The sequence below is a fragment of the Erinaceus europaeus genome, chromosome 20 (assembly GCF_950295315.1).
Source record: "Erinaceus europaeus chromosome 20, mEriEur2.1, whole genome shotgun sequence".
NCBI lineage: Eukaryota > Metazoa > Chordata > Mammalia > Eulipotyphla > Erinaceidae > Erinaceus > Erinaceus europaeus.
The window spans coordinates 1,576,929-1,589,636 of record NC_080181.1 but is presented as its reverse complement, the minus strand read 5'-3'; the positions used below and the strand labels follow the sequence as shown (position 1 = coordinate 1,589,636).

General features: G+C 63.1%; 2 protein-coding genes and 1 long non-coding RNA gene across 7 annotated transcripts in view; 2 read left to right on the top strand and 1 right to left on the bottom strand.

Moving 5' to 3' along the window:
• AMOTL1 (angiomotin like 1) overlaps positions 1-2,480 on the top strand; it is a 59,035-nt gene extending 56,555 nt beyond the window's left edge. For all 3 annotated transcript variants that reach the window (XM_060179655.1, XM_060179657.1, XM_060179658.1), the window contains 2 exons: positions 1,106-1,333; positions 2,170-2,480. In XM_060179655.1, coding sequence (XP_060035638.1) covers positions 1,106-1,333; positions 2,170-2,276 — 335 coding nt within the window. In that variant the 3' untranslated portion in view covers positions 2,277-2,480. The remainder of the gene's footprint in view (positions 1-1,105; positions 1,334-2,169) is intronic.
• Positions 2,481-4,600: 2,120 nt separating this feature from the next.
• Positions 4,601-9,094, bottom strand: LOC132534943 (uncharacterized). The gene is made up of 3 exons (XR_009546704.1): positions 9,005-9,094; positions 4,923-4,974; positions 4,601-4,629 (listed from the first exon to the last, which is right to left on the bottom strand). It is a non-coding gene; the product is annotated as an uncharacterized LOC132534943 (long non-coding RNA).
• On the top strand, positions 4,607-12,270 carry VSTM5 (V-set and transmembrane domain containing 5). 3 transcript variants are annotated; one of them, XM_060179652.1, is made up of 5 exons: positions 4,607-8,074; positions 9,686-9,814; positions 10,350-10,691; positions 10,770-10,907; positions 10,978-12,270. In XM_060179652.1, the coding sequence occupies exons 1-5, from the start codon at positions 7,996-7,998 to the stop codon at positions 11,019-11,021; spliced, it is 732 nt and encodes a 243-aa protein (XP_060035635.1). In that variant the 5' UTR covers positions 4,607-7,995; the 3' UTR covers positions 11,022-12,270. The 3 variants fall into 3 exon arrangements, with proteins under 3 accessions (XP_060035635.1, XP_060035634.1, XP_060035636.1); XM_060179651.1 differs by having other exon boundaries at positions 10,350-10,907; XM_060179653.1 differs by lacking the exon at positions 9,686-9,814 and having other exon boundaries at positions 10,350-10,907.
• The last annotated feature ends 438 nt before the right edge of the window (positions 12,271-12,708 follow it).

Genomic DNA, 12,708 nt, shown 5'->3' with positions numbered 1-12,708 from the left:
GGCATGCGACAGTGGCTGGGACCATCAGGGGCGCTCCCAAGGAACCTGGGTCTCCCATGGGGGCCTGGTCTCAGGGTGCTGGAGGTGTCTCTGGTATCTGCACAGGGTGCTGGAATGCCACCCCGTTGTTGTAGCTGGTGTCCCCACACCACAGAACACGGAGGGCCAGGCTCAGCCCTCGGACACTGGCCTTACGTCCCCTGGAAGGAGGGTGGTGACTCTGGCCCCTTCCTGATGGCTGGTTGTGGTTCAGCGCCCCAATCGTCAAGCAGGCAATGTAGTGGGAGGAACACAGCTGGGGGACACTGCTGTCTGCCACACCCTCCCTGAGGTGTCACCCCGTGTCAGCCCTGTGCTGCCATCTCCCTGGAAGACAGGCTGAAGAGGAGACGCAGCACAGGGCTGCTGGTGTGATGGAGGAACTGAATGAGGACCCGCCACTCCCACTGCATGCCACAGACCCACGTGGGTGGCCTGGAGACCCCAGCCCAGCGTAGAGCCCGGTGCTCAGACTGGCCCCGTAGCGAATTCGGGGGGAGGGCTGCAGAATCCCCACACCACCACCACCATCCTGAGTGGCTCTGCATGTCCTGGGACACATGGCTTGGGGCCGGAGACCAGGAGGTCCTCTGCTGCCTGGCTCCCCACATGGCCGTGCTCCCTCCGCCTGCCACTCTGCCCTCTGCCCCAGCACCCTCGGCACAGGCCTCTCCCTGCAGAGAGGCAGGACAGGGACCCTCCCTCAGCTGGCCGCTCGGCCACGAAAAAAGGGGCCTGTGACAGGTTTCAGGGAGTTTGTGGGATCCCTGCTCCTCAGAAGGGCAGCTGGGGCCATGCCCCCACCCCATGGGCAGCCTTGGGCTTCTTCTGCTGAGTGCCAGGTGGCCCTCACGGGAGAACAGGTGATGAATGTGGAGGAACTGGCTCCAGGAGCTGTGGCCCGGCACCAGGCCTGTCCGCTTCTTCACCTGCAGGCAGGGCCCCCATCCTGCGCGGTGTCAGCTGGTCACCCAGGCCGTGGGAGACGGTGACAGTCCGTGATGGGTGAGGTGAGCCTCTGGCGCTGTGTCCAGAGGTGCCATGAGTCTGGTCCCTGTGCCCGCAGGCTTGCTGCCGGGGAAGGAGCACCAGGAGCACGCCTCTGCCCCGGCCCTGGCCCCTGCCCCCCCAGCCCTCACTGGCAGCGCCCACGCCAAGACGGGCAGCAAGGACAGCAGCACGCAGACGGACAAGGGCACCGAGCTCTTCTGGCCCCACGTGACCTCCCTGCCCCGTGGCCGGCTGAGCACCACGCCTGCCAGCAGCCCCCTCCTAAAACACACCACTACCAAAGGTACGGGCACCGGCCCCACACCGCAGACAGCAGCCTGTCTGAGCTGGGAGTGGGGCGGAGGAGGAAGCAGTATGGGGAGCCTGTGCCTGGGCCCCGTGGAGGCCTGCGAGGTGTTGCCAGCAAGTTGAGGTGCGGTGCAGGTCTTAGGTATGAGGAGGTCAGGGGTCTCAGGCAGCTTGCTCTGTGAGGGGGAGGGGACCGGCATGGGCACCTGCCTGGGGCGGGCTCTGAGCAGCCCCGCAGCCCCTTGCCCTGGAGCTCCCCTCTTCACACTTCCCAAGAGACTGAGTCCTCAGAGGCACCCTCATTCCACCCCCCCAAGTCAGACAAGTGAAGACTGTAGCATGGCGTCTCAGAGACTTAAATCTGGGACATGCTTGTCTAAGAAGAGGGGCTCAGGAGTCGGGCAGTAGCACAGCAGGTTAAGTGCAGGTGGCGCGAAACTCAAGGACTGGCATTAGGATCCCGGTTCGAGCCCCCGGCTCCCCACCTACAGGGGAGTCGCTTCACAGGCGGTGAAGCAGGTCTGCAGGTGTCTCTTTCTCTTCTCCTCTCTGTCTTCCCCTCCTCTCTCCATTTCTCTCTGTCCTATCCAACAATGACAACATCAATAACAACAACAATAATAACTAAAACAATAAAACAAGGGCAACAAAAGGGAATAAATAAATAAACATCAAAAAAAGAAGGGAGGCTGAGGTGTGAAGCCAGCACGTCTAGCAGTTTTGAGCAGACAGGAGCAGAGCAGGGGCCTCCCCACACACCCAGGTGTGGGAGGTGTCCGGGCTGGTGCTGGTCAGGCTGCCCCATCCAGGCTGACTCTCTCCTGTCCACAGAGAGCGCCCCCGCCCACGGGAAGCCGCCAGAGCACAAGGGCCGTGCCAGCAGCCTGCTGCATAAGCCCGAGTTCCCCGACGGAGAACTGATGGAAGTGCTCATCTGAGGACAGGCTGCAGCCTGGGCAGGAGAGGAGGCGATGGCAATCAGGAGGCTGTGGGCTGCGGTGGCCTCATCACGGAAGAGGGACACGTACGTGGGTCTGGACGGACGACGGACGGGGAGGGACCGCTCACGCTGAGGCGTGGGCTGGCGGGCTCCCCCTCAGCTATAAACACATAAACCCGGAGCTTCCTCGGAATTCCCCGAAGTCCTTGCCTCAGCCTGTTCTGTTGAAGCGAAACCTCCCGGGAGTCTTGGGACCCCGGGTGGGCGTCAACCCTCGGGGTGTCCTGAGGACATGGGGGTGGCAAGATGCTGGGAGAGAGGGCTGAGGGCCCTCAGCTGGGACCCCGGGCATGTGTGGGTTTGTTGGCAGTGTCTTCCTGGTGCATCCTCTGCGGTGGGGCCACCCTCCTGTGCCTGCTCCTCCCCAGGGACACAGGAGAGGGGGAGACCGGGACTGGCCTGCTCCCTCCACCCTGGGGGCCGGGCTGCTCTCCTCTGAGCACTGGGAGTCCCCCAGCTGGGCCTGGATGCCCCACACTTGGAGCCCACAACTCTGCCTGCTTCTGGTCTTCCTGCCCGACTCCTGGGCCAGCTGCAGGTATATGCTCTCCTGCAGGGGCTGTGCACCTCCCTGCCTACCTCACTGCCACACTGTCCGGAGGGCCGCCACCAGTGGCCAGTGGCTCTTGTGGGTGCCTCCTACCTGATGCCTTGTGTGTCCTCTCTGTGTATGCTTGCAGGTGCCGGCTGCACACAGTGCCTGTCTCACCTGGTTTCTCAGACGAGGCCAGCTCTGGCTGCACAGGTGGTGCCGTGGGAAGGGCTTGGCGCTGCGTCCACAGACCCAGTCCACACAGCAGGGCACGGCGGAGAAGCTTGGTCAGGACCCCCACAGGGTGGCAGGGGGCTTTGTCCAGAGACAGGACCGTTGCCCTGCTACATCTCAGCCCCCAGGCTGTGCCGTGGATGCCCACCCACTCACCTACCCACTCACACTCACCCTGGAGCTAGGATGGAACCTGAGTGTGTCTTTCTGTTGGGCCCCTCCAAGGCCTGGGCTCCTCACACCCGGGGTGGCACATACCGGGAGGGGCAGTGTGGGGAGCAGGAGGGCTGTGCATCTGGCCACGCCCCAGTGAATACTAAGTGCTATGCAGAGTCCTCCCTGTCCATGGGTCCCATAGCTGAGCTGGCGGGACAGGTGGCCTTTTGCTGACACTGTACCTGTCTTCCTCAGCTGTCCTTCCTTCTGGGGGCTGGGAGTGTTGGTGTGGCCCAACCCCCTGCGTCCTTGTGCCCTGGCCAGGGTAGAGGGGGTCCTCCCCAGGCTGTGAGTGGCTCAGAACTGCTGTGTGGTGTGGCCTTGCTGCCCTGGCCTTGGGGTACCAGGGGTGCTGGAAGGTTCTGGCCATGCACATGGAGTGCCCAGGCAGAGGGCAGAGGAGCTGGCCACCACCCTGACACCCTCACCTGGACTCACACCCGTCTCCTGCAGCCCATGGGTGGTGCTGAGGGAGAAGCCCCAGCCCCTGATGCCTGACTAGAACGGACGGAGCCGGGAGGCCTGCAGGGAAGGCTGGGCTCTGTAGGGCGCAGGCTTGGCCTGCACAAGGAGGGGCCTGAGTGGGCAAGGGTCCCGTCCAGAGCTGGTGTGACTGAGTCAGGAGCAGAGGGCCTGAGTTAGCAGGAGTGGCCTCAAGCTCCTCATGAGGCCGCCACACCCTGCACTCTGTACGTGTGGCTTCTCCTTGCTCAGTAAGAAGCCCTGTGCCTAATACATCTTCATCCAGCTTGAAGGCCGTCTCCTGGTCCTGCCCAGATGTGTGATAGCAGGGCGACGGGCAGAGGAAGGAGAAGTTTGCAAATGCAGATGATCTGGGACCGCAGAATGGCCAGGTTTCAGTAAACGGGTTTCTTCTGGAACCACCCTGGCTTTTCCCCCTTCCCTTTCCTCTTCTTGCCTTTTTAGAATATATGTTCTCCACCATTCTGCATTCTTTTAAAAAATATTTTTATTCATTTATTTATTATTGGATAGATACAGAGAGAAATTGAGAGGAGAGGGGGAGATACGGAGGGAGAGAGACACCTGCAGCCCTGCTTCACCACTCGTGAAGTTTATCCTCTCAGGTGGGGACCAGGGGCTTGAACCCAAGTCCTTGCACACTGTAAGGTGTGCAGTCAATCAGTGGGCGGTGAGTCTGTCTGTCAGTGCATGAGTGTGAGGCGGGACCAAGCTGTGTGTGCGCTTCTCGTCAAGCTTAGGACATCCTGCCTCACCTCCATGAGGGGGCGCTGTGGATGCCACATGGATGGCCTGTGTCCAGAGTCCCACAGCCTCTGGGGTGCACCTGAGGGGGACAGAGCCCAGCCCTCGGCTCACAGATAAGTGAAGTTGGGTGGCAAACAGAGGTCTCAGACATGCAACTGTAACTGTTTTCCTGTTGCCCACGTGGTTCTGTTGGAGGGAAGTGACTTGGAAGACAGTTGTCACATGAGACCATTCCTTCCCCGGGGGTGTCTTGCACCCCTCCCACCACCCCTGCCTTGCTCCCCATCAGGCCGAGGGCCCCCGACACCCTCTACACCCTCTCCCCCTGCCCTCGGCTCTGCTGCGGTCCTCCACCACTATCCGGAGCCTCACCATCTCCTTGCTGAGTCCCACCTGGGAGTGAGGTCAGCCAGTGTTTGTCCTCCTGTGTCAGAGAAAGAGGAGAGGGCAGCTGAGCGGTGGCACACCTGGCTGAACGCTCACATCACAGTGCACAAGGACCCAGGTTCAAGCTCCCGGTCCCCACCTGCAGGGAGAAAGCTTCACAAGTGGTGAAGTAGGGCTGTGGATCTCTCTCTGTCTCTTTCCTTATCTCTCCTTTGCCTCTGAATTTCTGTTCCTATCCAGTAATAAATAAATAAAAGTATAATTTTAAAAGAAGAGCGGGGAATGTTGGAGAGGGAAGAAAAAGAGTGAGACGAACACAGTGAGGGGACTTCCCGGTCTCTGAGAGCTGTGCTGAGTGTGGCCCACAGCCTCCTGCAGTTTTGGGGTGCTTGGCTTGTTCCAGGGTCTGAAGCATCACAGACAGCTCTGCTGTAAACGTGGGTGTGCAGAGGTCTGGGGACGTGTCTTTGCGTGCGCCAGCTGAACCTGTCTGGCGGTGCCCCTGGTGCTGCGCAGCCTGCGGGCCGGGCGTGCTGTGCTCCATAGGCTCCTTTCCCCCACCCCCGGCAGACCTGGCCCCTGTGAGGCACAGCTGGTTGTGAGCCCCTTTCCCTGCCCTGCTCCGCCATGGCTCTATAGTCTCTCTTGGTGGTTCTTGTGGGCCGTGGGGACAGTAGCACAGCCAGGCAGACTGTGTGAAGATGGGGGCCCCCATGTGTCAGCCAAAGACCCACCCTGCCTTGCTGCCCCCGGTGAGATGAGCCTGCCCTGTGTTCCTGCCCCACACAGCTGGGCTCCCTCCCAGAGGCCTGGACACTGGTCCTGGCGTGACTGGAAGGGCTGGGATTGCGGATGCTCTGTCCCCTGTAGCAGCTGTGAGTCTTCCTGGAGACCTCCAGGAGACCCCCAGGGTGAGGTCAAGGCCCCTCAGCCTCTTCCCCCTTCGCCCACCCTTCTCTGTTCCCCTCCCCGCTACTGGCAGAGCTGTGTCAGCCAGTGTCAGAGGGAGCCTCTGAGGCCTCGGACATCTCTGTTCAGACTTCAGGGACTGATGTTCTGTGCAGGTCTGGAAAGGTCACCCAGAAGTGCACTGTTCCTTCTGGACAACAGCAGTGTCTGTGCCAGCTGCTGCACCTGACGCCCGCTCTGGTGGCCTCCTGGGCCATGGCCGCCCCTCTCTGGGGTCCCCAGAGGGATTCTCCCCGGCAGCACCTGCCAGGCAACTGCCTGAGGGCAAAGACGGTCCCCTCCCGGGGACTCAGCGCCTGGCTGTGGGCCCAGCTATCACCAGCGCGGGCGTGTTTGCTTTGAGTCTACTGCCTTCTGCAGGGAAGGCTGGTAGTGGCTGTGAGGCCTCATGGAGACGGAAGGAGTGGAGACGGAGGGGTGAGCCGTGCTAGCCCACCACCCAGGGCGCTTCTGCCACTGCAGTGAGGTGAGGTCAGGAGTGAAGCCTCTGCTGCACTGGCCATGGCTTAGGTGTCGGTGACTTGGTAGGTTCACTTCACAGGCTGTAAGAAAAGTTGTCCTCCACCCCAAGGGGACTGGTTGAGCAAGCTAGTCAACCTCGGACTCGTTGGAGGGAAAGAACAGGTGTCCTTCGGTCCACATGAGGCATTTCCCTGGCTGTGCAGCCCAGAGCCCACAGGCCAGACTGGGGCTTTTATTTAAGCCAAACTGAGCACAGGGGCCAGGGAGAGAGGAGTGAGGTGGGGTGTCACCCAGCCAGGAGAGGGCAAAGCAGGTGCGTCTCCCTAACACAGAGCTCATTTCTGGAAAGGGCCCCCCCGGGGGGGGGGGGACTCTTGGTTTCAAAGGCCGGGGAGAGCTTCCCCAGCAGCCACCGGGCCCCTGGCAACCAGCCACTCCACCCCGAGGCCTGTTGTCTGCTCAGCCCCCTGAGGGCAGCATCACTGCCAGGGCTTCCCGAGGGGGATGAGGATGGAGGCAGAGGGTGTATCGGCGGTGTCAGCTCACGGCACGGAGGGGCATGCCTGGGCAGTGAGTGGGGCGACAGCTCGGTGCTCCGCCAGGCTGTTGTTTGGGCTACTGTACGTGCGGGTGGAGGCAGACAGAGCCCCGCCTGAAGCCCTGTGACGGCATGGATGGGCTTCCCCGAGAGCCTGGGCTCTTAGGTGGGCAGCACTCCCAGCGGGCACTGGGGCTGCAGGGGGCCGAAGGGGCTGAACCTGGAGCCCCAGGCAGCCAGCATCCTGTCTGCATGAGCAGGCGGGTGTGGCCCCAACACCCCAGCCACCTCCCAGCCCACCGCTGTCCTCACCTCCTAGCTGGTGACCTCTGGACACTGGGTGGGAGCCTGATCTGTGGCGGGAAGGAGGGGCAGGCAGCCCTCGCTCAGGAAAGCAGAGCTGGTCTCCCCAGACTCACACATCTCCCCACCCCACACCCACTTGTTCTTGCTGAGGCCTCACAGCTCGAGGGGTGTCCCTGACCAAGGTGACGGTCGCAGCCAGCACACAGCCAGCACACCTTGCCCCTTCGTGGCTTGTTAGAGAAGCAGAGTGCAGTGCTGGAGGACAGTCTGCAAGTCCAGTGCTCTGCCCACTGCACCACACCCCCAGTCACGAAGGGAGGCAGTGGGGAGAGAGCCAGCCAGCGCTGCTCGGTCTGGGTCCGGCTTACGTAGCGATATCGTGCTGGGCTGCACCCTGGGCTGCAAGTCTGTGCTCCACTGCTGCACTCCTGGGCCAGCAGGAACTCACACCCTCACCCACCCCACTCCCAGGATCTCCAGAGCTTCACTGCCAACTCTGAGTGTAGCCGCACCAGGCCCTGGGTGGGTGAGGGTGACCGGGCACATAATCCGTATCCCCGCTGCCCTGCAGCCCCTGGGCAGCCTGTGGGCCTGACTGCCCACGCCAGGTTGGAGGAGGCCTAAGGGCTGAGCCCCGCCCCGCCCCGCCCCATCCCGCCCCTCGGTGCCCAGCCTCCACCCTCCAGCCTCCAGGGCAGGCGGGCCTGCAGGGCCAGCAGAGAAGGAGGAGGAGCAGAGGCGGGCAGCGGGCGGCGGTGGGGGGAGCACAAGCCCAGCTGGCTCATGCGGCCTGTTCAGCGGGCGCCCTGCGGCCTCTGGCTGGGACTTGCGCTCTGCCTGGGCGCTGCCTCAGGGGGGCTTGGTGAGCGGGGCCAGGGCACAGAGCGGGACCAGGGTGTGGGACACCGGGTGCAGTGCTGGGGCTGGGGCAGCAGGTGCCTGTGTGCGGGAGGAGTGAGGAGGGTGCCTGGAGTAGGGTGCAGGGGCAGGTCCACAGCCGGGGAGGGGCGGGCAGTCTGGGCCAGGCAGAGCAGGACAGGGTGCCCACCCGGGGAACTCTGCACCCCTCCATACAGTGGTGGGTGGACGCCCTGTGGAGGCCTCCTCTTCCTGGAACCCTGCAGGGTGCCCTTTCCAGGAACTCAGGACTAATCCCTGAGCCAGGATATGGGCATCCAGCAGCCACCCCTCAGTCTAGTCTATCTTCCCCGACAGCAGGGATGACAGTGGCCTGGACAGGGCTATGCCCCTCATGGCCTGTCCCCCATCCGCAGGGTGCGGGGGATGGAGTCGATGGCCCTGGGGCAGCGGCTCTGTGAGATGATTCCCTGTGCTCCAGGCCCCAGGCCACGCAGCCTCTGCAAGCTGACCCCATGTGGCTGGGTCCCACTTCTGGGTCCAGGTCTATGTAGTGCCTCTGACTCTGCCCCCCACCCCCAGATCTGCAGTTGGGAAGGTGGGGCCTTTGCTGCAGAACCAGGAAGCCTGAGCACTGGGCTGGGGGGGCTCACAGCAGCCGCCCCCACCCCCGCCACCCATGGCGTCCCTTGCCAGAACACTGCTGAGAAGACAGTTCTCAGGCTGCCTGCACCAGACTGCAGGCTCCCCTGTCAGGGATCAGTCCCCGAGGACACCCATGGGCGTGCCCCAGAGGCTCCCTGGCAGGTGTGCGAGGGTGTCCCTGGCTAGGAGGTGTCCTGCCCAGGGTGGGCCCCTTGACTTGATGCTGAGCTGGAAGCGAGGGGAGCAGGTGGGCAATGAGTGAGAAGGCAGATGGCCGCCTGGTACTAACCTGGTGATTGGGGGCTGCCAGCAGCTGTGACAGTGGTGGAGGTCAGCAGGCTGGAGGCAGGCTCTGTGGCCCGTGGGTGTGAGCTCTCACGCCAGCTCTGCCTGCCACCACCGGGCCGTGCAGTGTGCTGACTCACGGAGCAAACACGAGTGGGGCGGCCACGTGGGTGGCACCACAGCAGAGTAGGAAGCAGCTTGTCCGCCCCCCAGGCCCGGGCCGAGCCTCAGCTCTGATGAGAACACAGAGAGCAGAGCAGATGCCAGGCACCGGAGAGCCTAGTGGGGTGTGCATGACTCCTGTGTTAGGCAGAGGCGGAGAGACGCTGAAGGCACCCACAGTACCAAAGCTAGCTTCAGCTCGGTTTGGGGGGCCAGGCGCGACCTGGGTGGCGCACATGGCAGAGCAGCGCACTGTCCAGTGAGCTGGCCAGCGGCACAGGCTGTGACTGTCCACTTCTCCAGGTGTTGTGATAGGTTTTGAGATGCTGAGTGGCTGGGTGGGGAGAAAAGGGACCTGTGTTTCGTGGAAGCCGGGACTGTGGAAAGCTGCTTCTTCCCATTTCCCAGCCTGAGAGGGATGGTCCGGAGGCCTAGCCAGGCTCTGGGGGAGATATCTGGGATGAGAGGGGGAATGAGGGCCCCAGCACAGAGGGACCCCTTACGCTCTAGCCTGTGCTCACAGCCAGCTGCCACTCGCCTAAAGCCCTGCCATCAGCGAAGCACCGCCCTCACGCTCAGACCCACCATCCCCAGAGCGAAGGTCTAACCACAGGACTGGCCCTGACACAGCCCCAGACCTCACCATCACTAAGTACTGCCGCCACAACAAACCCGGGCATCACTAACAGCTGGGACCTCCGCACAGCGTCACCCTCAGTCCCAACCTTACCCAACTGTGCCCAGACCACCCACCCAACCCGCCATCAAACTCACCCACACTGACCCAACTGAATTCAGCAGTCCGCACTCCTGCCCTAATCCGCAGTCCTGCCCTCCCAATAACCATGCCCTCACCCACAGGCCTGCCAAAACTGAGCCCAGGCCCACTACAGAGCCTAACCCTCAATGAAGCCCTGCACTCCCCAGACCCTATCCTAAGACGCAACCCCGCCTTCACCCACACACTGCCTTCAACCCCAGCATGCTGCAACTGAGCCCATGTCCTCACCCAAACTCTGCAAACCCCAAGCCCAGCCTTCACACCCAAACCTGCCCGACCCACACCCCTACCCGCACTCCAAACCATGCCCTACCCACAATCATACCCTAACACCCATCCCTGCATGCCCCACACCCCTACCCTCACCCCCAGCCCTGCCCCGGCTGAGCCCCTGCCCTCCCCACAGCCCTGCAGGCGACTGGCCCAGCCCTGACTCTGTACGCCCCCCAGCCGGCCATCAACGCCACGGTGGCGCAGGACGTGCTGCTATCGGTGGCCTACTCTTGCCCCGGCGTGCCCACCATCGAGTGGACGCACACGTCCACGTGGGGCGCCCGCAGGGTGGCAGCCTGGCAGCCCGGCGCAGGGACCAACGTGTCGCGCAGCCACCAGGGCCGCGTGTGCACCTTTGACAACGGCTCGCTGCAGCTGCTGCACGTGGGCGTCCGAGACACCGGCTACTACGTGGTGATGGTAAGCGAGCGCCTGGGCGGCAGCCGGCTAACCACCATCACGCTGCACGTGTCGGGTGAGTCCCGGGCGCGGGGGGGGGGGGGGGGGGCGCGGGGGGGCAGGCGTCCCGGCTCAGTGGCCTCCCCTACCCCAGAGGTCCTCTACGAAGACCTGCACTTTGTGGCCGTCTTCCTGGCCCTGCTCGCCACCGTGGCCGCCCTGCTGGTCAGCCTCCTGTGGGTGTGTGACCGCTGCACCCACAGACTCCAGAGGAGCGGATGCAAGCTCGCAGGTGACTCCCGCTCAGGAGGGGGGAGGTCGGGGTGCCGGGGCACCTTGCTCACCTTGTGTTTGCCTTGCAGGAGGCGCCACTGAGGAGCTAGAGCTGCAGGAGCTGCAGTGCTAGCCGCCTGCCCGCCCTGCCCTGCCCTGCCCTGCCCTGCACCCTCTTCAGTCAGCTGCAGCCCTGGCCGGTGGAGAAGGTGCAGCATGCCCTGTCCTGTGTGTGCGCGGGCAGGCTGGAGGTGAGGGCGCAGAGCGTCTCAGGAAGAGCAGCCCAGCGTGGGAAGCACGGGGAGAGGCGCCTTCTTCCTGGTGCCCCCTCCCGGCCCGGCACAGGCGGGACAGAGGCAGAAGGCCCGTCTCCATGTGGCCTGTGTGGAGCTGGGCCTGGCACAGGCGGTATAACCAGTCAGCGGGTGGACTGATTGACACTCTCTGCCCAGCCAGGCCTTGTCCTCTCCCTCCTGCGCATGGCCATAGGGCACACACCTACCTCAGTCCTCATAGGCCATGGGAAGCCACCTACCAGGATTCATCAAGGGCTGGGTGGCCATGTGCAGACCGCCGGGCCCCCGGTGCTAGACTGTGAGGGGCTAAGAGACAGCCGTGCTTGTGCTTCACATACTCTCAGGGTGTGGTCCCCTCTGCCCCCACTCCTGTCCAGTGGGCTGGGGACTAGGCATGATGTCCCTTCTCTGTCCTCCACCCCTGTCTCCAGTGCTCCCTGTCCCATGTGGCAGGTGTCCCTGTCCTGCCCAGCTCAAAGGAGGGGGCTGTTGGTCTCCACTCTGGCCCGCAGCTCCAACACCTGCATGTCCTGTGGCCAGTGTCCTCTCAGAGTCCTGCACTGAGGAACCATGAGCCCCCAGGGGCCCCACACCACACTTGGGCTCTTCAGCCGGGGTGGGGTTCTGGGCCTACTGGGGCTGGCCCCCTAGCAGGGCCACGCAGTACGCTGAGAGTCAAGAAAAACTGGGTGGAGGGCACTCAGACACTTTCTATTTAATCCCAGAGCTCTGCTCAGCTCTGCCACGTGGGGGTGCCTGGGATTGAACCTGGGGCCTCCAGGCCTCAGGCACGGAAGTCTGTTGCACTGTGATAGCACTGTCTCCCCGCCCCGGCTCCTGGATCCTTTCTCGTTGCCTAGAAGCCCAGGGCAGGGGAGGCAGGGATAGAGGGTGAGAGGGTCTACTGAGACTTTGCTGCCTCAGGCTGCACTTCCCAAGCCCCCCCCAAAGGGCCCCAGGGCCTGAGGTATGTGTCTGTTTTCCAAAAATAAACTATGACATCATAAAGGTCGGCCACTGCGGATGTTCAGGTATAAGTTGTTTCAAACTGTGAAGAAACCTTTAATGGGTGAAATAAAAGTGAAATGAAGCCTGGTCCTCCCGTGGTGTGGTGTGAGCCTCTGTGAGCCTCTGTGGCAGAGAGCTGGCGCCAGGGGGAGGGTCCACTCTGGGTGGGGGCCATGGAGGCTATGACAGTGGCACCTCCTCATTCCAGGGCACTGAAGACCCCAAAGGAACTTTGTCAGCAAGCAGCACACGCCCTCAGATGTGAGTGCAAATGAGGGTCCACGGGGCACCACCCCCACGCCTGGCGTTCAGGACTTGCCAGCAACTGGCCTGGGGCCCCAGTCTAAGGCCCTGGGACGGTAACACCCCAGCACTGGGCCTTATCCCATCTGAAGCCAGATCTCAGGCGGGCAGCCTCAGGGCCCGTGGGGGAGCAGGAACAGGACACCTTGTCCATGGCAGGGATGCAGGCAGCAGCCTGGAGAACTCAGACCTCAATGCTGGAAGACAACAGAA